The 27,697-nt window shown below is 39.2% G+C and overlaps 1 protein-coding gene across 6 annotated transcripts in view; it reads right to left on the reverse strand.

Moving 5' to 3' along the window:
* Window positions 1-27,096, reverse strand: part of LOC137177148 (uncharacterized) — a 60,023-nt gene extending 32,927 nt beyond the window's left edge. For 2 of the 6 annotated variants that reach the window (XR_010925981.1, XM_067583274.1), the window contains exons 1-14: window positions 26,903-27,095; window positions 26,375-26,568; window positions 25,538-25,609; window positions 25,192-25,425; window positions 24,260-24,366; window positions 23,951-24,119; window positions 23,205-23,343; window positions 22,982-23,100; window positions 22,743-22,865; window positions 22,580-22,645; window positions 22,195-22,283; window positions 21,468-21,573; window positions 21,225-21,330; window positions 20,968-21,041 (exon numbers count right to left, since the gene is read on the reverse strand). Coding sequence is in view for 1 of the 6 variants with exons in the window: in XM_067583274.1 (XP_067439375.1) it covers window positions 20,968-21,041; window positions 21,225-21,330; window positions 21,468-21,573; window positions 22,195-22,283; window positions 22,580-22,645; window positions 22,743-22,865; window positions 22,982-23,100; window positions 23,205-23,343; window positions 23,951-24,119; window positions 24,260-24,366; window positions 25,192-25,425; window positions 25,538-25,609; window positions 26,375-26,568; window positions 26,903-27,023 (1,719 nt within the window). In the remaining 5 variants the exon portion in view is untranslated. Of the gene's footprint in view, window positions 1-20,967; window positions 21,042-21,224; window positions 21,331-21,467; window positions 21,574-22,194; window positions 22,284-22,579; window positions 22,646-22,742; window positions 22,866-22,981; window positions 23,101-23,204; window positions 23,344-23,950; window positions 24,120-24,259; window positions 24,367-25,191; window positions 25,426-25,537; window positions 25,610-26,374; window positions 26,569-26,902 lie in introns of all 6 variants that reach the window. The other 4 variants (XR_010925984.1, XR_010925985.1, XR_010925982.1 and 1 more) reach the window with 3 other exon arrangements.
* Between the last annotated feature and the right edge of the window lie 601 nt (window positions 27,097-27,697).

Below are 27,697 nucleotides of genomic sequence, written 5' to 3' on the forward strand. Positions count from 1 at the left end.
GTGTGAGCTTCTGTTCCCACTAAACACAGGGGGAACAGTATCTGACAGTAATATTCTTGGATGTCAGGATGCGTTCCCCCTGCTATGATGGACAAATTTAGTGATATCAGTCTGAAAATCACAGGACTTAGCTGTTATGAGGAAATGACTCAAGATTATCAATTTCAGAGGTGTGTGAGCTTCCGTTCCCACTAAACACAGGGGGAACAGTATCTGACAGTAACATTCTTGGTCGTCAGGATGCGTTCCCCCTGCTATGATGGACAAATTTAGTGATATCAGTCTGAAAATCACAGGACTTAGCTGTTATGAAGAAAGAAGTCCAGACTATCAATTTCAGAGGTGTGTGAGCTTCTGTTCCTACTAAACACAGGGGGAACAGTATCTGACAGTAATATTCTTGGATGTCAGGATGCGTTCCCCCTGCTGTGATGGACAAATTTATTGATATCAGTCTGAAAATCACAGGACTTAGCTGTTATGAGGAAATGACTCAAGATTATCAATTTCAGAGGTGTGTGAGCTTCCGTTCCCACTAAACACAGGGGGAACAGTATCTGACAGTAACATTCTTGGTCGTCAGGATGCGTTCCCCCTGCTATGATGGACAAATTTATTGATATCAGTCTGAAAATCACAGGTCTTAGCTGTTATGAAGAAAGAAGTCCAGATTATGAATTTGAGAGGTGTGTGAGCTTCCGTTCCTACTAAACACAGATACTAAACAGTATCTGACAGTAATATTCTTGGATGTCAGGATGCGTTCCCCCTGCTATGATGGACAAATTTAGTGATATCAGTCTGAGAATCACAGGACTTAGCTGTTATGGGGAAATGACTCAAGATTATCAATTTCACAGGTGTGTGAGTTTCCATTCCCACTAAACACAGGGGGAACAGTATCTGACAGTAATATTCTTGGATGTCAGGATGCGTTCCCCCTGCTATGATGGACAAATTTAGTGATATCAGTCTGAAAATCACAGGACTTAGCTGTTATGAAGAAAGAAGTCCAGATTATCAATTTCAGAGGTGTGTGTGAGCTTCCGTTCCCACTAAACACAGGAGGAACAGTATCTGACAGTAATATTCTTGGATGTCAGGATGCGTTCCCCCTGCTATGATGGACAAATTTATTGATATCAGTCTGAAAATCACAGGACTTAGTTGTTATGAAGAAAGAAGTCCAGATTATCAATTTCAGAGGTGTGTGAGCTTCCGTTCCCACTAAACACAGGGGGAACAGTATCTGACAGTAATATTCTTGGTCGTCAGGATGCGTTCCCCCTGCTATGATGGACAAATTTATTGATATCAGTCTGAAAATCACAGGACTTAGCTGTTATGAAGAAAGAAGTCCAGATTATGAATTTGAGAGGTGTGTGAGCTTCCGTTCCTACTAAACACAGATACTAAACAGTATCTGACAGTAATATTCTTGGATGTCAGGATGCGTTCCCCCTGCTATGATGGACAAATTTAGTGATATCAGTCTGAGAATCACAGGACTTAGCTGTTATGGGGAAATGACTCAAGATTATCAATTTCACAGGTGTGTGATTTTCCATTCCCACTAAACACAGGGGGAACAGTATCTGACAGTAATATTCTTGGATGTCAGGATGCATTCCCCCTGCTATGATGGACAAATTTAGTGATATCAGTCTGAAAATCACAGGACTTAGCTGTTATGAAGAAAGAAGTCCAGATTATCAATTTCAGAGGTGTGTGAGCTTCCGTTCCCACTAAACACAGGGGGAACAGTATCTGACAGTAATATTCTTTGGTTGTCAGGATGCGTTCCCCCTGCTATGATGGACAAATTTACTGATATCAGCCTGAAAATCACAGGACTTAGCTGTTATGAAGAAAGAAGTCCAGATTATGAATTTGAGAGGTGTGTGAGCTTCTGTTCCTACTAAACACAGATACTAAACAGTATCTGACAGTAATATTCTTGGATGTCAGGATGCGTTCCCCCTGCTATGATGGACAAATTTATTGATATCAGTCTGAAAATCACAGGACTTAGCTGTTATGAGGAAATGACTCAAGATTATCAATTTCAGAGGTGTGTGAGCTTCCGTTCCCACTAAACACAGGGGGAACAGTATCTGACAGTAACATTCTTGGTCGTCAGGATGCGTTCCCCCTGCTATGATGGACAAATTTAGTGATATCAGTCTGAAAATCACAGGACTTAGCTATTATGAAGAAAGAAGTCCAGATTATCAATTTCAGAGGTGTGTGAGCTTCTGTTCCTACTAAACACAGGGGGAACAGTATCTGACAGTAATATTCTTGGATGTCAGGATGCGTTCCCCCTGCTGTGATGGACAAATTTATTGATATCAGTCTGAAAATCACAGGACTTAGCTGTTATGAGGAAATGACTCAAGATTATCAATTTCAGAGGTGTGTGAGCTTCCGTTCCCACTAAACACAGGGGGAACAGTATCTGACAGTAACATTCTTGGTCGTCAGGATGCGTTCCCCCTGCTATGATGGACAAATTTATTGATATCAGTCTGAAAATCACAGGACTTAGTTGTTATGAAGAAAGAAGTCCAGATTATCAATTTCAGAGGTGTGTGAGCTTCCGTTCCCACTAAACACAGGGGGAACAGTATCTGACAGTAATATTCTTGGTCGTCAGGATGCGTTCCCCCTGCTATGATGGACAAATTTATTGATATCAGTCTGAAAATCACAGGACTTAGCTGTTATGAAGAAAGAAGTCCAGATTATGAATTTGAGAGGTGTGTGAGCTTCCGTTCCTACTAAACACAGATACTAAACAGTATCTGACAGTAATATTCTTGGATGTCAGGATGCGTTCCCCCTGCTATGATGGACAAATTTATTGATATCAGTCTGAAAATCACAGGACTTAGCTGTTATGAGGAAATGACTCAAGATTATCAATTTCAGAGGTGTGTGAGCTTCCGTTCCCACTAAACACAGGGGGAACAGTATCTGACAGTAACATTCTTGGTCGTCAGGATGCGTTCCCCCTGCTATGATGGACAAATTTAGTGATATCAGTCTGAAAATCACAGGACTTAGCTGTTATGAAGAAAGAAGTCCAGACTATCAATTTCAGAGGTGTGTGAGCTTCTGTTCCTACTAAACACAGGGGGAACAGTATCTGACAGTAATATTCTTGGATGTCAGGATGCGTTCCCCCTGCTGTGATGGACAAATTTATTGATATCAGTCTGAAAATCACAGGACTTAGCTGTTATGAGGAAATGACTCAAGATTATCAATTTCAGAGGTGTGTGAGCTTCCGTTCCCACTAAACACAGGGGGAACAGTATCTGACAGTAACATTCTTGGTCGTCAGGATGCGTTCCCCCTGCTATGATGGACAAATTTATTGATATCAGTCTGAAAATCAAAGGACTTAGCTGTTATCAGGAAATGACTCAAGATTATCAATTTCAGAGGTGTTTGAGCTTCCGTTCCCACTAAACACAGGGGGAACAGTATCTGACAGTAATATTCTTGGTCGTCAGGATGCGTTCCCCCTGCTATGATGGACAAATTTATTGATATCAGTCTGAAAATCACAGGTCTTAGCTGTTATGAAGAAAGAAGTCCAGATTATGAATTTGAGAGGTGTGTGAGCTTCCGTTCCTACTAAACACAGATACTAAACAGTATCTGACAGTAATATTCTTGGATGTCAGGATGCGTTCCCCCTGCTATGATGGACAAATTTAGTGATATCAGTCTGAGAATCACAGGACTTAGCTGTTATGGGGAAATGACTCAAGATTATCAATTTCACAGGTGTGTGACTTTCCATTCCCACTAAACACAGGGGGAACAGTATCTGACAGTAATATTCTTGGATGTCAGGATGCGTTCCCCCTGCTATGATGGACAAATTTAGTGATATCAGTCTGAAAATCACAGGACTTAGCTGTTATGAAGAAAGAAGTCCAGATTATCAATTTCAGAGGTGTGTGTGAGCTTCCGTTCCCACTAAACACAGGGGGAACAGTATCTGACAGTAATATTCTTGGATGTCAGGATGCGTTCCCCCTGCTATGATGGACAAATTTAGTGATATCAGTCTGAAAATCACAGGACTTAGCTGTTATGAAGAAAGAAGTCCAGATTATCAATTTCAGAGGTGTGTGTGAGCTTCCGTTCCCACTAAACACAGGGGGAACAGTATCTGACAGTAATATTCTTGGATGTCAGGATGCGTTCCCCCTGCTATGATGGACAAATTTAGTGATATCAGTCTGAAAATCACAGGACTTAGTTGTTATGAAGAAAGAAGTCCAGATTATCAATTTCAGAGGTGTGTGAGCTTCCGTTCCCACTAAACACAGGGGGAACAGTATCTGACAGTAATATTCTTGGATGTCAGGATGCGTTCCCCCTGCTATGATGGACAAATTTATTGATATCAGTCTGAAAATCACAGGACTTAGCTGTTATGAAGAAAGAAGTCCAGATTATGAATTTGAGAGGTGTGTGAGCTTCCGTTCCTACTAAACACAGATACTAAACAGTATCTGACAGTAATATTCTTGGATGTCAGGATGCGTTCCCCCTGCTATGATGGACAAATTTAGTGATATCAGTCTGAGAATCACAGGACTTAGCTGTTATGGGGAAATGACTCAAGATTATCAATTTCACAGGTGTGTGATTTTCCATTCCCACTAAACACAGGGGGAACAGTATCTGACAGTAATATTCTTGGATGTCAGGATGCATTCCCCCTGCTATGATGGACAAATTTAGTGATATCAGTCTGAAAATCACAGGACTTAGCTGTTATGAAGAAAGAAGTCCAGATTATGAATTTCAGAGGTGTGTGAGCTTCCGTTCCCACTAAACACAGGGGGAACAGTATCTGACAGTAATATTCTTTGGTTGTCAGGATGCGTTCCCCCTGCTATGATGGACAAATTTACTGATATCAGCCTGAAAATCACAGGACTTAGCTGTTATGAAGAAAGAAGTCCAGATTATGAATTTGAGAGGTGTGTGAGCTTCCGTTCCTACTAAACACAGATACTAAACAGTATCTGACAGTAATATTCTTGGATGTCAGGATGCGTTCCCCCTGCTATGATGGACAAATTTAGTGATATCAGTCTGAAAATCACAGGACTTAGCTGTTATGAAGAAAGAAGTCCAGATTATCAATTTCAGAGGTGTGTGAGCTTCTGTTCCCACTAAACACAGGGGGAACAGTATCTGACAGTAATATTCTTGGATGTCAGGATGCGTTCCCCCTGCTATGATGGACAAATTTAGTGATATCAGTCTGAAAATCACAGGACTTAGCTGTTATGAAGAAAGAAGTCCAGATTATCAATTTCAGAGGTGTGTGAGCTTCTGTTCCTACTAAACACAGGGGGAACAGTATCTGACAGTAATATTCTTGGATGTCAGGATGCGTTCCCCCTGCTATGATGGACAAATTTATTGATATCAGTCTGAAAATCACAGGACTTAGCTGTTATGAGGAAATGACTCAAGATTATCAATTTCAGAGGTGTGTGAGCTTCCGTTCCCACTAAACACAGGGGGAACAGTATCTGACAGTAACATTCTTGGTCGTCAGGATGCGTTCCCCCTGCTATGATGGACAAATTTATTGATATCAGTCTGAAAATCACAGGACTTAGTTGTTATGAAGAAAGAAGTCCAGATTATCAATTTCAGAGGTGTGTGAGCTTCCGTTCCCACTAAACACAGGGGGAACAGTATCTGACAGTAATATTCTTGGTCGTCAGGATGCGTTCCCCCTGCTATGATGGACAAATTTATTGATATCAGTCTGAAAATCACAGGACTTAGCTGTTATGAAGAAAGAAGTCCAGATTATGAATTTGAGAGGTGTGTGAGCTTCCGTTCCTACTAAACACAGATACTAAACAGTATCTGACAGTAATATTCTTGGATGTCAGGATGCGTTCCCCCTGCTATGATGGACAAATTTATTGATATCAGTCTGAAAATCACAGGACTTAGCTGTTATGGGGAAATGACTCAAGATTATCAATTTCACAGGTGTGTGATTTTCCATTCCCACTAAACACAGGGGGAACAGTATCTGACAGTAATATTCTTGGATGTCAGGATGCGTTCCCCCTGCTATGATGGACAAATTTAGTGATATCAGTCTGAAAATCACAGGACTTAGCTGTTATGAAGAAAGAAGTCCAGATTATCAATTTCAGAGGTGTGTGAGCTTCTGTTCCTACTAAACACAGGGGGAACAGTATCTGACAGTAATATTCTTGGTTGTCAGGATGCGTTCCCCCTGCTATGATGGACAAATTTAGTGATATCAGTCTGAAAATCACAGGACTTAGCTGTTATGAGGAAATGACTCAAGATTATCAATTTCAGAGGTGTGTGAGCTTCCGTTCCCACTAAACACAGGGGGAACAGTATCTGACAGTAACATTCTTGGTCGTCAGGATGCGTTCCCCCTGCTATGATGGACAAATTTATTGATATCAGTCTGAAAATCACAGGACTTAGTTGTTATGAAGAAAGAAGTCCAGATTATCAATTTCAGAGGTGTGTGAGCTTCCGTTCCCACTAAACACAGGGGGAACAGTATCTGACAGTAATATTCTTGGTCGTCAGGATGCGTTCCCCCTGCTATGATGGACAAATTTATTGATATCAGTCTGAAAATCACAGGACTTAGCTGTTATGAAGAAAGAAGTCCAGATTATGAATTTGAGAGGTGTGTGAGCTTCCGTTCCTACTAAACACAGATACTAAACAGTATCTGACAGTAATATTCTTGGATGTCAGGATGCGTTCCCCCTGCTATGATGGACAAATTTAGTGATATCAGTCTGAGAATCACAGGACTTAGCTGTTATGGGGAAATGACTCAAGATTATCAATTTCACAGGTGTGTGATTTTCCATTCCCACTAAACACAGGGGGAACAGTATCTGACAGTAATATTCTTGGATGTCAGGATGCGTTCCCCCTGCTATGATGGACAAATTTAGTGATATCAGTCTGAAAATCACAGGACTTAGCTGTTATGAAGAAAGAAGTCCAGATTATCAATTTCAGAGGTGTGTGAGCTTCTGTTCCTACTAAACACAGGGGGAACAGTATCTGACAGTAATATTCTTGGTTGTCAGGATGCGTTCCCCCTGCTATGATGGACAAATTTAGTGATATCAGTCTGAAAATCACAGGACTTAGCTGTTATGAAGAAAGAAGTCCAGATTATGAATTTCAGAGGTGTGTGAGCTTCTGTTCCTACTAAACACAGGGGGAACAGTATCTGACAGTAATATTCTTGGTCGTCAGGATGCGTTCCCCCTGCTATGATGGACAAATTTATTGATATCAGTCTGAAAATCACAGGACTTAGCTGTTATGAAGAAAGAAGTCCAGATTATGAATTTGAGAGGTGTGTGAGCTTCCGTTCCCACTAAACACAGGGGGAACAGTATCTGACAGTAATATTCTTGGATGTCAGGATGCGTTCCCCCTGCTATGATGGACAAATTTATTGATATCAGTCTGAAAATCACAGGACTTAGCTGTTATGAGGAAATGACTCAAGATTATGAATTTGAGAGGTGTGTGAGCTTCCGTTCCCACTAAACACAGGGGGAACAGTATCTGACAGTAACATTCTTGGTCGTCAGGATGCGTTCCCCCTGATATGATGGACAAATTTATTGATATCAGTCTGAAAATCACAGGACTTAGTTGTTATGAAGAAAGAGGTCCAGATTATCAATTTCAGAGGTGTGTGAGCTTCCGTTCCCACTAAACACAGGGGGAACAGTATCTGACAGTAATATTCTTGGTCGTCAGGATGCGTTCCCCCTGCTATGATGGACAAATTTATTGATATCAGTCTGAAAATCACAGGACTTAGCTGTTATGAGGAAAAATGTCGGCAGTATGAACTTGACAGGTGTGTGAGCTTCCATTCCCACTAAACACAGGGGGAACAGTATCTGACAGTAATATTCTTGGTCGTCAGGATGCGTTCCCCCTGCTATGATGGACAAATTTATTGATATCAGTCTGAAAATCACAGGACTTAGCTGTTATGAAGAAAGATGTCCAGATTATCAATTTCAGAGGTGTGTGAGCTTCCGTTCCTACTAAGCACAGATACTAAACAGTATCTGACAGTATCTGTATCAGTATCTGACAGTAATATTCTTGGATGTCAGGATGCGTTCCCCCTGCTATGATGGGCAAATTTAGTGATATCAGTCTGAAAATCACAGGACTTAGCTGTTATGAAAAAAGAAGTCCAGATTATCAATTTCAGAGGTGTGTGAGCTTCCGTTCCCACTAAACACAGGGAGAACAGTATCTGACAGTAATATTCTTGGATGTCAGGATGCGTTCCCCCTGCTATGATGGACAAATTTAGTGATATCAGTCTGAAAATCACAGGACTTAGTTGTTATGAAGAAAGAAGTCCAGATTATCAATTTGAGAGGTGTGTGAGCTTCCATTCCCACTAAACACAGGGGGAACAGTATCTGACAGTAACATTCTTGGAGGTCAGGATGAATTCCCACTGCTGTAACGGACAAATTTAGCGATATCAGTCTGAAAATCACAGGACTTAGTTGTTATGAGGAAACATGTCAGCAGTATGAACTTGACAGGTGTGTGAGCTTCCATTCCCACTAAACACAGGGGGAACAGTATCTGACAGTAATATTCTTGGTCGTCAGGATGCGTTCCCCCTGCTATGATGGACAAATTTATTGATATCAGTCTGAAAATCACAGGACTTAGCTGTTATGGGGAAATGACTCAAGATTATGAATTTGAGAGGTGTGTGAGCTTCCGTTCCCACTAAACACAGGGGGAACAGTATCTGATATTAACATTCTTGGATGTCAGGATGCGTTCCCCCTGCTATGATGGACAAATTTAGTGATATCTGTCTGAAAATTACTGGACTTAGTTGTTATGAAGAAAGAAGTCCAGATTATCAATTTCAGAGGTGTGTGAGCTTCCGTTCCTACTAAGCACAGATACTAAACAGTATCTGACAGTAATATTCTTGGATGTCAGGATGCGTTCCCCTTCTTATGATGCACAAATTTAGTGATATCAGTCTGAAAATCACAGGACTTAGCTGTTATGAAGAAAGAAGTCCAGATTATCAATTTGAGAGGTGTGTGAGCTTCCGTTCCCACTAAACACAGGGGGAACAGTATCTGATATTAACATTCTTGGATGTCAGGATGCGTTCCCCCTGCTATGATGGACAAATTTAGTGATATCAGTCTGAAAATCACGGGACTTAGCTGTTATGAGGAAATGACTCAAGATTATCAATTTCAGAGGTGTGTGAGCTTGCGTTCCTACTAAACACAGGGGAACAATATCTGACATTAACATTCTTGGATGTCAGGATGAATTCCCACTGCTGTAACGTACAAATTTAGTGATATCAGTCTGAAAATCACAGGTCTTAGCTGTTATGAATAAAGAAGTCCAGATTATCAATTTCAGAGGTGTGTGAGCTTCCATTCCCACTAATCACAGGGGGAACAGTATCTGACAGTAATATTCTTGGATGTCAGGATGCGTTCCCCCTGATATGATGGACAAATTTAGTGATATCAGTCTGAAAATCACAGGACTTAGTTGTTATGAGGAAACATGAAAGCAGTATGAACTTGACAGGTGTGTGAGCTTCCATTCCCACTAAACACAGGGGGAACAGTATCTGACAGTAACATTCTTGGAGGTCAGGATGAATTCCCACTGCTGTAACGGACAAATTTAGCGATATCAGTCTGAAAATCACAGGACTTAGTTGTTATGAGGAAACATGTCAGCAGTATGAACTTGACAGGTGTGTGAGCTTCCATTCCCACTAAACACAGGGGGAACAGTATCTGACAGTAATATTCTTGGTCGTCAGGATGCGTTCCCCCTGCTATGATGGACAAATTTAGTGATATCAGTCTGAAAATCACAGGACTTAGCTGTTATGAGGAAATGACTCAAGATTATGAATTTGAGAGGTGTGTGAGCTTCCGTTCCCACTAAACACAGGGGGAACAGTATCTGACAGTAACATTCTTGGATGTCTGGATGCGTTCCCCCTGATATGATGGACAAATTTATTGATATCTGTCTGAAAATCACAGGACTTAGCTGTTATGAAGAAAGAAGTCCAGATTATGAATATGAGAGGTGTGTGAGCTTCCGTTCCTACTAAACACAGGGGGAACAGTATCTGACAGTAATATTCTTGGATGTCAGGATGCGTTCCCCTTGTTATGATGGACAAATTTAGTGATATCAGTCTGAAAATCACAGGACTTAGCTGTTATGAAGAAAGAAGTCCAGATTATCAATTTGAGAGGTGTGTGAGCTCCCTTTGCTACTAAACACAGGGGGAACAGTATCTGATATTAACATTCTTGGATGTCAGGATGTGTTCCCCCTGCTATGATGGACAAATTTAGTGATATCAGTCTGAAAATCACAGGACTTAGCTGTTATGGGGAATTGACTCAAGATTATCAATTTCAGAGGTGTGTGAGCTTCCGTTCCCACTAAACACAGGAGGAACAGTATCGGATATTAACATTCTTGATTGTCAGGATGCGTTCCCCCTGATATCATGGACAAATTTATTGATATCAGTTTGAAAATCACAGGACTTAGTTGTTATGAGGAAAGAAGTCCAGATTATGAATTTGAGAGGTGTGTGAGCTTCCGTTCCCACTAAACACAGGGGGAACAGATGTGTGTAAGAGGCAGAGAAAGTGGAGCAGCTGTCAGTTCAGTTTCAGTTACCAGGCGGTGAACCTTGTAAAGCTCACAGGACTTTTATGTTTTAACCACTTTTTGGTTGATTCGTTGAGTTATAAGTGAAATATATTGTTCAACATAAATAATCAGCTTAGAAATGTTTAGCTTCATGCTTGTAAATTTTGATTTATAACTATAAAATTTGGTCAAAATAACAAAATAATCAATCTGGTCGCCTGGAGAGTGAGAATTCTTGTCATGGTTCATATGTTTAGCAATGAATCGTGACGGTTTACTTCACACCTTCTGGGTGGAAAGACACGACATGTGTAAAAAGTCTCTGTGTCCTTCGTAGACTGTATCATTCCACTCACATGAGAGAAGACGGATTTTCTGCTTATTGCATTTACAGCTTCCTGCCTCTCACACCTGCTGAGTTTGGTGGAGTTGGTTTGTGAGCTGCTGAGGGTCAAGCTGTGGTTTATGCAGCAGGGTGGTGCAAATGAACTTTGGGGGGGGGGGGGAATACTCTCACGCTGGTCTTTCAGGAACTGAAAGGAAACAACAGAAAAATATGCTTTTGTTTTGTTTTAAATATATGAGAATGAAAGAATAAAGCAAAGAAACTACATTCACGTGACTTTGTTCTCTTATTTATTTAATATAACAGTGCAACATCATTAGGTGCTGTGTGGTTTAGGCACAAAGTCCAGGTAATTGCACTACAAGAAAAACAAAACAGACAAAACGAGGCAGAATGAACATTCACTGAAGACATTTACAGACACACAACAAACTTAATTTGTCTACAGAGACTCATTTATTGTTCTCAAACATATAGTCCTCAATAATAAGACATTAAAGATCCTGGATCTTTATGCATGTTCATTGTTAAAACAAGTGTGACTAAATACAACAAAACAAGAGTGTGAGCAAAAGTCATCCTGACATATTTAATGCAATATTTTTTTATCTGCTCGTTAAGTTTCATAAAACAATGAATCATTAAACACAAACTCAGGATCTGTTGTCAGCGTGCAGCCAAGAAGGCAGACATGACAAGAGCTGCTAACTTCTAATAGCAAAGTCTGAATCATATCATGGAAGATTTAAAATACATAGATGAAAACAAAAAGGAATAAAGTGAAGTACAACACACACTGGTATGTATATTTTCTTTTCATGTTTGCATTTATTGTGTTATAATTGAATGAAAACATCAGTACCTGCTGTTTTGGACAGAGAGGATTGGTTTGAACAGACAGTCCTGAAGTTTTAATTGAACTACAGTTTTTCATGGGACTGTGTGAACTGTATTCAGTGAGTCAGTATCCAACACAGCTGATGGCAGCCATGACAGAAAACCTTTCACAGCCTTTCCTATGACAGTTGTTTGAGTTTAGTATTGGCAGCTCTATGCTGCCCTCTGCTGGACAACATCTGATTAAACTAGTGTAGTAAAACTATTAGAAAAAAGGAAAGACAGGACACAAATATTTATTTCCAGTTTCATCTGTTTATTTAATGACAGACTAACAGCAGTGTTAATGTTGGATTAGGGGGCATTCTCTACAAGTGTATAGACGGAAAACATGACTAAACTGAAAACATGATCAATCTTTAATTAGTGGAACTGTGGTCCTAAAAGCTCAGCAGTGTCCTCTGCAGTTTGCAAAGAGAAGTGAAAAAGCTTACAGCACCTGGTATTCCCAGGCGGTCTCCTATCCAAGTACTAACTAGGCCCGACCCTGCTTAGCTTCCAAAATCAGTGATCAAATTCATACTGCTGACATGTTTCCCAATAACAGTTAAGTCTTGTGATTTTCAGACTGATATCCCTTAATTTGTTAATCATAGCAGGGGGAACACATCCTGACGACCAAGAATATTACTGTCAGATACTGTTCCGCCTGTGTTTAGTAACAAAGGAAGCTCAAACACCCGTCAAATTCATATTGCTTACTTGTTTCCTCACAGCGCTTCCTTAGTCCCATTTCATTAGTTTCCACAAATTTTCATTAAACCATGCTATATTGTTTTTATTTTTAGATTTGATCTGTATCCTCACATTAAATCTTTCCCTCGCAGAGTTGATTCTGTGAGTAAAAGTAGCATAGTCCAGATCATCAGAGGAAAGTACATCATCCCAGTTCAAGCTGTTAATTTCATTGGTAAATACTTCTTGCTTAGCTCTGGGTATGCAATCAAAGGATCATTGTCTTAGTTGCTGTGGTCTTAAATCTACTTTTAGTCAGTTTTCTTGCACATAGGGTTAGGTTATGATCTGATAAGCCAGTGATTAAATTATAACTTTTAGTTATTCTTTCTGGTTTATTAGTGAATATCAGATCAATTTGTGTACTGGAGCATTTTGCAATCCTAGTTGGGCCTTTTACTAGTTGTTCTAGTTGGAATTTCTCTGTGATCATGTTTAGTTTTTTCCTCTTAATTTTATCCTCCCAGTTTACATTAAAATCACCCATAAGTGATAATTCTTTGTTGAGATTGCACTCTTTCAAGACTTCTGTGAGTTGATCATAGAAAGTGTCATCTGCAGAAGGGAGCCTATAGACACCTATGATGTTAAAAGACATTTGTTGGGATAACTATCTTTATCCCAACATATTCTAACGTGTTACTCGCATTATAAACCACACGTTCACATTTGATGTTGTCTCTCACACAAAAAAGCACCCCTCCTCCTCTTCCATCAGGTCCGTCTCTTCTGAAACATTGGTATCCGGGCACCGTGAACACACTTGCAGGAGTTGTTTGTTTCAACCATGTTTCAGTCAGACAGAGAAAGTCCAGATTTGAGTCAAACACAAGATGAGTGAGCTGATTGCTCTTTGCAACAATGCCTCTGGTGTTAAAATGTCCACCGAATAGCCCCTCGGTTTCAGCTTTGGGTCCCATAAGACTTTTGCATGATTGACAGTTTGGAAGGTTTTGAATAACCTCTGCCTCCTCACTGCAGGGTTTCGACACACAGTGGCGTCAGGAGCAGGTTTTGTGAGAGAGACACTGGACCTATCAAGGTTTCCACAGCCCAGTGGCGAAAAGTTAGTCATTGAGACATCATTTACTGATGCCCCAAAAGTATATAATAATGCTTCTCACATTTAAGTGAATGAAACCTAAACCTTTTCTATTCTTAAAGCGTAGAAGACTAAGAAAAGGGTGTGAAGCAGACTCAGACACTGGGGTATTTGTAGGTGGTGGGGATGACAGAGCCGGAACAGCAGGGATTGAAGAAGTGGTTTTAACTATGATGAGATTGTTTCTGTGTGGACTATGAGTAGATTTTGGTGTTGCACACTGCCTTTCAGTAATCCTAACAGGAATGAATAAATTTGTGAGTGAAACAAAACCAGCACCAGCAGGACCCACATTTTCTGGAACAGGACTATGAAATACACCGCCAGGATGCTGAGCAGGGTCTTGCTGGGGAGACCATCAGTTAAAACTAAAAGCAATAAAGTTAATAAAATTGCAAATCAATTTTCCTGTTCCTTTCCTGCTACGATGCAGCCCATCATATTTGAACAGGTCCCACTCAGTCCAGAATGAATCAAAGTGACTGATAAAACCAAGTTCAGTTGCAGCAGAGACATTTTGCATCCACAGGTGCAGACTAAAAAGACAGTTAAAACGTTCAACGCTCTTGGTTATAGTCGGAGTGGATTGCCCGGTGTGCGCTATCACAGTGTGGACTGAGGGATGGATGTCAAGAGGAGCTGGGATTAGCTAAATAAAATCAACTGTCTTGCCTCAGACAGTATGTAATGGTACCAGGAAGCTTTACGCACCTGATGATAAAGTCTCCAACAATTAAAATCTCAGGCCGCTCAGTTTCAGGGTTGCCTTTGTAAACTTAAAGCTTTGATCTGAGATTATGGTCGATTAACAAACTAACTGAGTGCAGGTGAGCTGAGTGATTAATTACCTGATCTGGTGATTGTGTGTGTAACAGGTGGCTGTGATGAAGGAGAGGAGGTCACTGGAGCTGACACCGAGTAGAGCAGTTTGTCAGACTCCGACTGCAGGAGTGACAAACGGGGACGTTTGCACCCAGGGGGGCCGATGAAGGGGACGGTGAGCCCGAAGACGGAGTGAAACTGGCGGGCATGGAGCGCTTTCTGATGGCACTCCGGACACGACCCGCTCCTTGAGCAGGAGGTGGGGTAGGGGAGAGAACAGGCTCTGGCGGTAGCTCAGCCAGAAGAGAGAATAAGTTAGAGAATGGCATATGATCACCACCGATACCGAGCGGGTCATATAGGGGGAGAGAGAGCCCTCTGTGACCCTTAACAACAGACGTCCAGGAAAAGGTGAAGTCAGGCCAGGTGCGTCAGTATGGTTAGCCGCTGCAGAAGAGGCCAAGAGCCGCTGGCTACTCGCAAACTCGAGACTCGTTCGCTCAATGGATCGCAGTTCACCTTTCAGCTCATCAACCTCTGTTAATGGGGTCATAAGTGGAGCTGTAAAAAGAGGGAACACCACAGCCAGCAGCGACATAAGGGACAGGCACAGAGGTCTGGAGCTGTCGGCCGCAGTAAGGACGTCTGAGGAGCAGGGATACATCTTAATCGCCCGGGCTCCGTACAGGAGCCCACAACGGTGAAACGGCAGATTTCCGACCAAAAATAGAGGAGAAACCTAACACCGGCCCGCTGCGGATGTATGAGCTCTGGTAAGTTCGTCAATAATTATTATAACTTTAATGATTATTATAATTGCATAGCAATTTAATTTGATGGGGCATACTATAACTTCCTAGCTCTAACAGCTCTACAGCCAATAAAGGCAATAAAAGTAATCGAAGGAAAGAGTCTACATTACTTCTGCTCTCATGAGCTGAACCAGGATAGGAGTTTAGGAGGTGACCTTATAGGGCTGAGGGAAACGAACATATCCACTCAATAAAAACATTTACATAATGTGAAATTCATTAAGTATATGTATACATATATACATAAACTAATACACTTGAAATTGAACATCCAATCACAACGAAACAGTCACCCAGCCCTATAACCCTGTCGTGGGAAATCTTCAGATGGGCCAATAAATCTTTAGGTCACCCACAACTGAGCATTAAACTCAAAACGTAGAAGAGAGAGACTCAAAAGAATACACTTGAAGCTTGTAGAGTTCAATGTGAGTAGGTTTACTGTGCGTAAAGAGCAATACAAAGCAAACCGAGGCCTTGATCCCGGGATAGAGAACCCAATGCAAAATCATAAAACATCATATTATATACCTTTCACAACTCCTCCTATTGTGGAGCTTAGGGGTCGTTCAAAATAATATTCAAAACTGTTCTGTCATTATTTCTGAGTTTATTAGTGACCTTGATGCTTTGGTAATAATCCAAGTATGATTCATCTTAGAAACAATGGTGTCTCAGACTTCCCTAAAATGTATCAGTTGCATCTGGCTTAGAAATAATCAACTCCCTCTTCAACAATGCTTCTTGGTAGTGAGATACAGAGACTGCAGGTAGATGCGTAGGGGAATCGTCGTGTTCTTGGCTCCTGGTCATAAAAGTCTATGACACAGGACTGCTGGAAACCCAAGGGTGGGAGGCTGTCAGCCCCGGTGACAAAGACCAACAGCTCCTCGAAGCTTATGTCAACTTCCCCCTCTGTTGACATAAATAGAAATGGTATTATAAACAGTGAATTTTATGAATTATATGAAATTAATTATCATGGTTCTTTGTTTATTTTTCCAAATGAGTGTAATGTGGTTATTTCTATAGTTATGTAATTACTTAATAGAGCTAATATAAAGAAAACGTTTTAGATCTCTTTATGGATATAAAAAAAACACTCAGTCTAAGGATCATTAGCCAGGTTGTGAAATAACGGAGAGAAGGAAGACTAAAGAGACAAGATGACTGAAATGCTCAAGTGAGGAAAATACTAATTTTTCCCTTTTATAAATATACTACAGCATAAGTTTTCACAATGAAAATAATGATTATGGAACTATTTTTCAGTATCTTTTGTAAGCAAGAAAATGGTGATGACTTTCAGGGGGATTCAATACTTCTTCAAGGCACTGTACCATTAACATTCAATGCACTATACAGGTGTATGTTAGTGCTTTGCTGGTTTTTAAATGGAATAAAAATACAGAAAGAGTTTGTTGCTTCCAAACAAGGTTTATGTATGCAAGTTTCATTAACCTTATAATAGTGAGCAATAAGCTTTCATCTAAAATTCAGACTTATTCTTCTAACAAGATGAATGTCCCTCAAGGTAATGTGCAATTGTAGTATTGGGAAAACTACTTTAAAACTGTAGTTAACCAAAATACTAGCTACTTTACAATGAAAATTAGTTAAACTACATCTTTACTACTATCAGATTAATTTAGCTTGTCAAACTAAAACTACTTTTCAAAAAGTAGTTAAACTATATCCAAACTACATCATGGAACATTATCACAATCTGAGTCTGTAATCTCTAGGACTAGGACAGGCCAGTCCTCAGGCAGCCTGAGGATGTATTTTAAGGAGAGGATAGGTAGAAACAGCTAAGGAGGAATCAGAAAAAAGCTTGATTTCTAGGGAAATTCATAGTATTCAATCACAGACATCTTGGTCGCAAACCATAGGTGATTTTAATCATATAGCAGGTGATTGTTATTAAATGACAACCATGGCCAATGAGCTGTGACATTGTGCCATATTGTATGGCAAAATACATCATGAGAATACTTTGAATATGTAGTTTGTAATTAACTACCTAAACTACATGACCCAAAGTAGTTAACTGAAAAAATTCCACCCAACATCTGCAAATTGTAGTGAAACTAGCTATTGAACTACATGTAGTTAACTAATCCCCAACACACAACACAACTGTAGAATTGTTGCATCCTCATTTCTTTATAATAATCACATTTGATGCTGTGATTGCAAAATACACCTCCATCAATCAATCATGTGATCGTGTGGAGAATTAGAGAGCAGAAAGAACTGAGATATGTGCAATTATAGAAGAATGACTGCCTTGAATTTTGTGCATTTCATGAAATAGTTGGCTGGAAAGAACAGGAATTATATTCAGTTGTATGTCTGTATTATACTGGTGTTTTTTTTGCTTTTCCATCTTAAGATTAGTTTAAAGTGACATATGGAAAAACAGATCAACCAAGGAACTCCAAATCTATGAGAACTCACCTTGAATGGCCATGAGCCACCACTTCCACTGGAAAACTGTGGCTTCTTCCTCCTCTCACTTATTGCTTCCAGCAGGACTCCATGAAATGGTGAAGAGATTCTGGATACAGTTCCTCGACAGCTCCTCCCCAATATTAGTAAATACTGGAAAGGACTGTCTCCAGTATCTCTTCACCATTTGCCAGAAATTGCCACAAGACTCCATGCCAGACATGAATTGCTGTGTCATACTGGCGACTCTGTTGAACACAGATAATTATGCTGTTATTTCTTTTTCTTTCATATCAATACTACAGACTTAAGAGAGAGCAAGAGAAATAACAAAACTAAGAAATGGTTACCATCTTATCAACTTCAAACATCATGTGGAGTTAGTACACATATATCATGTTGGGACCACAGCAATTGTATTTTGCGTATACTTTTCAGGATGAGTGGCAATCATAGAAAAAGTTAGTCAGTCAGCCAACTGCCAAGGTGTTGTACCTCATAGTTAATTCCATCTTCATTTCTTACCGGTGAAAAAGGAAGTGGGCAACAATCTGTTGCCTGACTCTGGGCAGGTCCTGGAGTGTGGCTGTATAGATGTTAGGCACACCACAGCCAGTGATCCAGTCCCCATTTTCAGCCTTGAGGCTGACCAGGTCCTGTGCTGTGCTGCACATCACAACCTTTTAAAGTAAGCAGAATAAGAAAAGAAAAAAAAACTAAACATGCATAGTTGTAATTCCAGACTGCTTTGGTATTTTCTTGAATTTTCTGTGTAGTTATAATAAAATATGGTATATCATCTACATCCTTCCACTCAAACCTCTGTTGTCATGCTAGGTTTGTACTAATATATGACAGGAATTCAGTTAACGTCATTATGTTACCTTTTCCATGTTTAGACGCAGGTCTTCTTCCATGAAGAGGTTGACATCCACTACCTGGTCCATCATGCATAATGGACCAGGCCGTCAGCTTTCCAGCTGTATAATACTTGTTAGCAGCTAGGGCCTGTTGGTGAACATTAGGTCCCCAGGCTTCCCCTCAAACACTCCAAGGGAGTTTTGTACATCCAACATCAGTAATCTGCAAGAAAATATAAAGGGAAAATATTTTGTCTAATTTGATTGAATCAAATAATACTAATTTCTGTGTAATTATCATAAGAACTCACAATAAAGCATTCACTGTATTATATTATTCACAAGTAAGATGGGAGTTTAACCTACCTAAAAAAATTCCCTCCTTGGGCCACCATAGTCATCAGCCATTTCAGAAACAAATTCAATGTTGGGCACTTCATGCCAGTCAAAGTAAGATTTTGATAGCGCCATACAGGCGCTCTGGAGAACATGCCTGCGTCTGGTGATAACTGTCATGTGGGAGTCACTATTTATGTTTTCCTGTCAGAAAACATTTATTATAGTGAAGAGATCTCTGATATCCTGAAATAAAATGGAACAGTTTAGTTAGTTATAATTTAAACAATGAGGTAACAGAACCTGTGTTTTTGGGTTTTTTATGTCTTTATTAACACAACCAACTACTGTTATTTCTATCAATAAATAATATTAGCCTATGTTTGTGAGATTTTTCAATTTAAATACTGTAGATGCTCTGTTGTCCACTTTAGTTCACCTATTTACACTCAACTATATCTGATGATTTTCTGTCACTTTCACTCCATTTTACTGAAAAAATGTCAAAAGAAATTGTGGCTGAAAAAAATCACCACGCAAATTTTTAGGTGTAATCTTTGTCTTAAAACCACCTCCGTTACAGCAAGGTGACGCATCCTGACAGCTGAGAAATTTACTGTAAGATACTGTTCCCCCTGTGTTTAGTAGGAAAGGAAGCTCAAATATTACATGGAAGACTTAAATAACATTAAACAAAAAATAAATTGTGCTCACCTGCCTTTTCAAATATACAATAATGTTCAATTTGGTTGAAACCAGCACAGTAGCAGCTTGTCTTGCTGTCTACATGTTTTTCACATGACTTATAAAACATTCAAAATCAAGAAAAATAATAAACAACAATACTCACGTCTTTTAGTTCCTTTTTTATTTCTGTGTAGACTCAGCATGCTGCACATACAAATCTCTCCTCAACCTTTGGCCTTCCTACACACACATAGTGGAACCGCCTCCTGCAGGCATGGCAGGATATCTGTAGTGCAAAACATTTTAACAATTGTGTTATAATGTACACATTGATGTTAATTCTTTCACCAATATTGGCTTGGGGGATAATAGAGGTTGCTTAAGCTAGTGCTTTAGTGCTTGCCATTTGGGGGGTCAGACTATTTAGGGCACAAAAGTGAAGATATCACCAAGTTTATTGCAGGTCATTTTTGTTAAATACCCAATGCTGAATTAACCTGCCAGTACAGAAACTGTTGTGTCAATAGCAGATACAATGTACATACAGAAAGTGAATTTAATACTCTTAAGTATTTGTAACTGTTGTTACCGCCGCCTGGCCAGCTACAATAGTAATCGTGCCCAAAGGTTTGGTATTTTAAGCCTTGCACAAAAGAGTTAATTCCTTACCTTGGCATGAGTGATAATAATTTTTAATTCAAATGCACTCTTAGTGGTTTCATCAGAGATCACAAGCACTTACAAATAATCATTCAATACCTTACATTATCTGTTGTTGTTAACACTGACCAAAATATTTAAAGACAACATGGAAAGACAACTTAAGATTGGCAAAACATGTGCAAAATAAGATTTTCCTTGCTCCCCATGATGAGAATTTTTCATAAAAATCAGAATGTATTAACAGTAAAGTATGTTAACAAATATAAACATATGTCTCGGAAGAAATTGTTCTGTGAAATGATCCCAACACATGGAGTGTGGCTTGTAATTACTGGAGAAATCTTCTTAATGAAAAGTGAAATACTGGCACATGAGTAAATGGGTAAAAGAGACATTAAATAATTTAAAATGACATTGGAAATGGAATCACCAATGAATGCACCCACAGGACTGCATTATATATCTAAAATAAAATACCCATGTCAGCTCCTCCTCTTCAGTGTCATCTACGTCAACCTCCCCGCAGAAGAAACACAGGTCTGTCAGATCATCTGTCAGAAAAATGGAAAAATATTTGAAAGGGGACGACATTTGTGAGGACAAGAAGCTTTCTTTTGAGCAAAATCCACTGTATTTGTATTATTTGTATTTTCTGTAATTATCGAAGATGACAACCAGAGTACTCATAAACATTTTCATTCACAACTTGTTAGTAGTGCTATCATGTAACTTACCAGACTCCCGAAGAAGAGTAGTGGCAATCTGCCAACGTAGCGCTGTCATATCACTTAAGCCAGCAGGGAATTTGAGCTTTTCCTCCATTAAGATTTTCTCAATGAACTGATATTAAAAATACATGTTATAATTTACCAACAAATATGAATTTTATTTTATTTTATTCTAAATATATATTTCACCAAGGAGGCAATATTTTATATGTGCACATACTGGAGTATAAAGAACATGTTTTTTCATACCTTAATGGCAAAAACCCCACAGGAGGTGCTGTCTTGTTGGTGAGGATGAGGCACTGTGTCACATTTCCACCTTGACACATTGAACCCTTTCTTCCTCATGAGTGCTCTAAAAACACAAAATATGTTTAAATAAAGTAACCAGATTTACTGACTTAAACATCATACAAGCATCACAATATATTTGTTATACAATACAAAAGTGCAAAGGGCGGAGCACAAGAAAATACTATTACCAATTCCTCAGACATCAGAACAGAAAAGATAGTTGTTCCAGATAAAAATAACCAGTCTTCTTTCCTTACTTATGCACTTGTGAAATATTCATCTATAATGTTGAAATTGAGCCAACTTGCCATTGTCCATGTTTGACATACACATCTGCATTTTGTCATTTAGTCATTTCAGGTCTGCAATTGCTCTCTTGACCACCAGCAGTACTTATCCCAGTCTTTTGGCTGATATTCACCAGATACTACACATATACTTACCATTTCTGCAACTATTTCTAGTTCTGTTTGTCTGCATGAGCAAATGTCATCCCTTGAACTCCATTGTTTGTCTTGAATGCTAACCAGTTGCCATTTGAGAGTATTGTAAAGTAAGAGATTGTTTAAATCCACAACTGGTCAGCTGAGTCTGCTCCCGGGTGTAAGTTGTTTAAGAAATTATAACTTAAATGTATTTGTTATTTAGTATCACAATTGCAATTAAAAAGTGCAAATTGTACCTTGTTACATCCTTGCACCTTTGCAGCTTTGCAGCAGTTTCTCCAAGTGAATCCATCAGTAGAGTCCTCTTTTCGGATGGATATATTACCTGTATGAAACATAAACAAAAACCAAAGATTATTGTACATATAAGTATACGCTTGTCCACCATATTGACTTTAAAAATAGCTGTTATACTACTACTACTGCTATAGCTGCTACTGTATGTGATCTTAAACAAGAACATCTTCTCACATTTAGCTTCTTTGGCATCAAGGTGCAAGATGAAGAGTTTACAAAGCTGAACATAAACTAAAAAAAACAACCACTTGATCTTTTACTGTATGGTATATTGTATGTAACATGTCAATATGTGCTCCCAGTTGCTGAAAAAGTAATACTTACAACCAGGAACCAGTGATGGTGTTCATTCACAACAGCAAACAGCATTTTATAATGTGTGGGGTCCCACTGAAATAATGTAAATATAGTACAAAAGCTTTAACTTGCAAGTCATCAACATCAGTCACTGTTACCAGCATATGTAATGAGACAGTCTGCAACTAACCCTGAATCGTGGAATATTTCCTTTCCACACTGAGGTCATTCCAAATGTATCTATATGGAGCACCTTCTCCTTCGCTGTTATATTATGTTGACGCTCCAGCATGGCCAAGTACGCATTTATGACCTAGTAAAATTGACTTACAATTATTAACAGTTTAAAATGAACAATTAATTATTTTATTCATACATTATCGACATATGAATTAGGTATTTTTATATATTTATATATATATATTTTACCTCACTCTCAAGCTCCAATCCAGGCCCCGTTCGGCCAATGTCCCAGTAAAAGATCTTGTACGGCCCAATTTTTGATAGCAGGACATTGGCCTTTAGACCATCCCAGGCATCCTTCACGCCTTAAAGAAATAAGCACAAAGTGCAGGGATTACTACATAAAAACCTGGTATGTGAGGGACTTTGTTCTTTACATTAAAAGAGAGCTAAATATTCTGAAACATACATTTTTCGATATTGCCTGGAGACAAAGCTGTGACTGCAGCAGACTTTGGTGGCGCTGGGCCTGTTGGTGGTGCTGGGCCTGTTTCATCAGCCTCTGACACCACCTCCTGGTCAAGGCCATTCTCCACGCTGCTGTCAATCTGTAAAATACAACTTTCATTTTTTCATTGTTATTGGACTTGACCCCTTGCTTGACCGTTGCAGTCATTAGACTGTATGTGGGAATGAGACAAATTTATCTATTTGTTGACTAACTGTACAATCTCAAAGCACTCCTGATCACTATAACTATAACAGTAATGACATTTTTGTTAGCATAGTCATTTCGATCATAACCTCAAATATGAATAACTAATGTTGGCAGAAAGTACTGAAAATTATACTGCCCACACCCAATCTATCAATAATGAGGACAGAAAAAAACCTACAGTATCACATAATAAAATGCTGTCCAGTACAAAACCTCCCTTAACTATGACCTTGGTAATGAATATCTAATTAAAATAACATATTTCCAACAATGTCAACTAAACAAAATTAGGTCCCATTAAAGGTTTAAATGGGCACTTGCCTTCTACTAAGAGACATGGAATTTTCCTCGGCCACAAAATATTGATACAGTGTGTAGATTACTTATTTATTGCATAGCATGTAATAAACATTGACACATATATTCAATGAGCTATATTTTTTTTAATTGGTTATTCTAAATATGGATTATCTGTAGCTGTTTTACACTAAACCAACCTTGTAATCCTCTGGAATCTCACTCGGGAGACGGGCCTCTGTCCCAAACAGGAGGAAGAATGGGGAGAACTTCATAGTGCTGTCTTTTTTGGTTCTCAACCCAAACATCACTCCTTCCAAATATGAATCCCAACTCTCTGGATGCTGCTTCACAAGTTGGAACAGTGCCCTGAAAAGTATTATCACATAAATAGGCAGGCCACCTTGCTTCCAATACATTTTCAGTTCACAATATCATAAATATATAAAAAATTACATGTATCAAAAAACAATATACACAGTAAAGTAAAATAATTACAGTGCTGTTACCTCTGTATTGTTCCGTTCTGTTTTTCGACAGGCCCATTTGTTTTTGGGTGATATGGTGCGCAAAGGCTGCACTGAATCCCCAGACTGTTGCACACCTCCTTGTTTAGCTGTTGGCAAACAATAATAAGCATTATCCTTTGTTTGAAACAAATAACTTTTAATGATTCATTGCAAAAAATATTACCGCCTATGCAGATAAATGTGAGATCATCAAAAACATTTTCATTTATGTAACGACATGCTGTAAACAGGGTGCGATGTGCCACACCTGGGCCCAGTGTGGTCGGGACTACAAAGCTTGGCCGCCTAGAGTTTCTCCCCCCTCCTTCATCACGCCTCGTCCACTTCGATAGCGGCGTGGCACGGCTGTTTTGTTTTTTTTGGTTGCCGACACGCACACATCCTCACACGCCTACATTACTGATTACTGACTTCCACGTTTGTTCCGTTATCATTTTGTAAATAAACGCTTATCCTCAGTTACAAGACTCGTCTGGTCTCCCATATTTTGTCGCAGCCTATGAGCCGGGCTGTGACACTTGGCACGTCTGCGGCGCTATCGATGGTGCTGAAAGGAGCGTTGGGGGATTTAATTCAAGCATCTAAAATTAGCATTTAACTTTTTGTTTTATTGTACATGATCACATGTACTATGTGTCTGCATGAGCTTGACATCACACCCCTGAGAATGAAAATATCACGCTACTTGATGAATTAAATTAATTAAGAAAATGATTCAATTATTCCTGCAAATGTAGTGGCCAACTTAAAATTTTGTAGCCTTATTGTTTTTATTTAAGTTCATAGTTATTTTATAAATGTTACTGCACAACAGCAAGAAATAGCCTAATAAGCTCCATAGTCTATATAGGCCCACTGTGGTTCTGATTTATTTTCCACAAATCGCAACCTGGCTGTAACATTCAACAAACCTCATTAACGAACTCTTGTCCCTCATCAATGAGGATCCTTTTTGGGGCCCCAAAACGGTAAAAGAATCTGACTATACAGTCAGCCACATCTGCAGGTGTTTTTGTGGGCAGGGCAAACGCTTCGGACCACTTGGTGTAGTAGTCCACCATCACACAGATGTATGTGTTGCCCGCCTCTGTCTCAGCCACTTTGCCAAAAATGTCCATCCCCACAAGTTCAAAGGGCTGGCTCACCTTAACAAAGGAGAGCAAAATAACAAATACATTATTCACTTAGAATTACTATAAAGCATTCTCCATCACAAAATATAAGCTTCAAAGAGTAAAGCAAAATATTGTGAATTACTTGTATGGGGATGTACTCGGTCTCCTGCTTCATAGTTGAAGCTCTGGCCTGGCATTCTGCACATTCTCTAACCTGGAAAATAATATGTTAACAGTGAACTTCAGTATTAGAAGGAGGGAATATTTAGTCTGTGATTATAAAGTTTTATGTGGTATGGCAGCCTGGTCGCCTGAATAAAATGTTGGCTTTGTACGTTTCTGCAAACCACAGATACATTGAATCTGTATCATATCAACATTTCTAAAGTGATGTAGTTCACATGACATCTATATGAGCTGAATTTCTTATTAGGAGGAGAGAGGGTTCGAGACCACCTCGAAACCAAGGCCCGCTTCCCGTTTCAACCGACAAAACCATGAGTTTTTAGTCAGACTTCGGGACATTTGCAGCCATTTTTATTTTTATTTTTTTTAACCCAAACCATGATCTTTCCCTAACCCCAACCAACTGTTTTTTGTGCCTAAACCTAACCAAACCTCAACCACAGTGTTGTCACATTATAAAACATTATTATTTAACTGATAATGGCCAACAACAACGTAGACATTAAATGTATCCGTGGTTTGCAGAAACATACAATGCCAACATTTTATTCTGGCGTTTGGGTTGGTTGTGGCTAGTCTCTGGACAAACAGATACATATTTGGCTGCATCGCACCATACATGTTTGATACTGGGTCCAGTATCAAAACAGGACATTGGCCTTCTACTAAGTCCAGTACTCAAGTAAGAATTATGAAGTGGTATGTTCCATCACTTATGTGTGTTTTTGCTTGAAATGAAGTGATGATAAATAGAATAATTTTTCTCTTTAGATGAATCAAAAAATATACTCACCCACTTATCAATAGCAGATGTCATGCCAGGCCAGTAAAATCTTTTGCACACTGCGTTCCTTGTTTTAACAATACCACAGTGGGCTCCAAAGGCACCTGCATGGCATTCCTCAAAAATTTGGTTGGCTTCTTCCCTGTCATAGACAACCTTTCTCTTGGCTTCTTCCTTCCCTTTCTTGTAGTACAATGTTCCTTCTGTTAGAATATAGAAAAAAGTAAGTGGCTTACTTTACTTGCAGGTCATAAATATATTTTTAATTTATCTTACATTAAAACAAATTATTGTATATAAAGTGCATCTTACTCCACATGTTTATGTAATATTTCAATGCTTACATAAGTTATTTGTAGATCATAATTGGATTTGCGTAAATGATAGACGAGTATATAGCTAAATATAAATACAGCCTCCAAATTAACCAAGATGACACTAACCGTTGTAATAGTTTAAACAAAATTGTATATTATTACCTTCATGGAAATAGGAATTTTTGGATTATAACAAGAACTTTAATGTCTTTTCACTTACCATCAATGATGAAGTCTGATGACCTTCTTCGAATCACATATTTCTCTGATTTTGTAGCACCTTCTGGGTAGTTACCATTTGAGATGTAATTAACAATCTCGTGGTAAATGTCTGGATTCATTTGCCTTGAGGACAAGAGGTAACATGGCTAGAGTTAATGGAGAGTTCTGAAACTTAAGGTAGTTAGTCTATTTCAATATTGGTGATGAAAATCGTCCACAGCACAATTTACATACCTTTTCTAGTGCTTATCCACAGTTTTTCAACTTCAATGATGTCCTGGTTAGGGTTCTCCTATGCAAATGGCCTACTGTAACTGGGGTTTAGGGTTGATCCACTCCGTGAGCTCCTGGTAGTATACAAGCACGTGATGAATGCATGAACTTTATTGTATATTTGAAAAGGAAGGTGTGCATGATTAATTTTTTGTTTAATGTTATTAAAGTCTTCCATGTAATATTTATGTGAGCTTCCTTTCCTACTAAACACAGGGGTAACAGTATCTGACAGTAACAGTCTTAGTTGGATGCGTTCCCCCTGCTATGATGGACAAATTGAGGGATATCAGTCTGAAAATCACAGGACTTAGCTGTTTTGAGGAAACAATCCAGCAGTATGAATTTGACAGGTGTGTGAGCTTCCTTCCCTACTAAACAGGGGGAACAGTATCTGGCAGTAACATTTTCAGCCGTCAGGATGTAGGCCTAACTTTTTCACTGAAAAGATTAAGCTAATCAGGAATGATATTACTGGTAAGGCAGTGTCCCTCTCCTCTGATCCCTCCCACCCTCTGCT

This window comes from Thunnus thynnus, chromosome 24 (assembly GCF_963924715.1).
Source record: "Thunnus thynnus chromosome 24, fThuThy2.1, whole genome shotgun sequence".
NCBI lineage: Eukaryota > Metazoa > Chordata > Actinopteri > Scombriformes > Scombridae > Thunnus > Thunnus thynnus.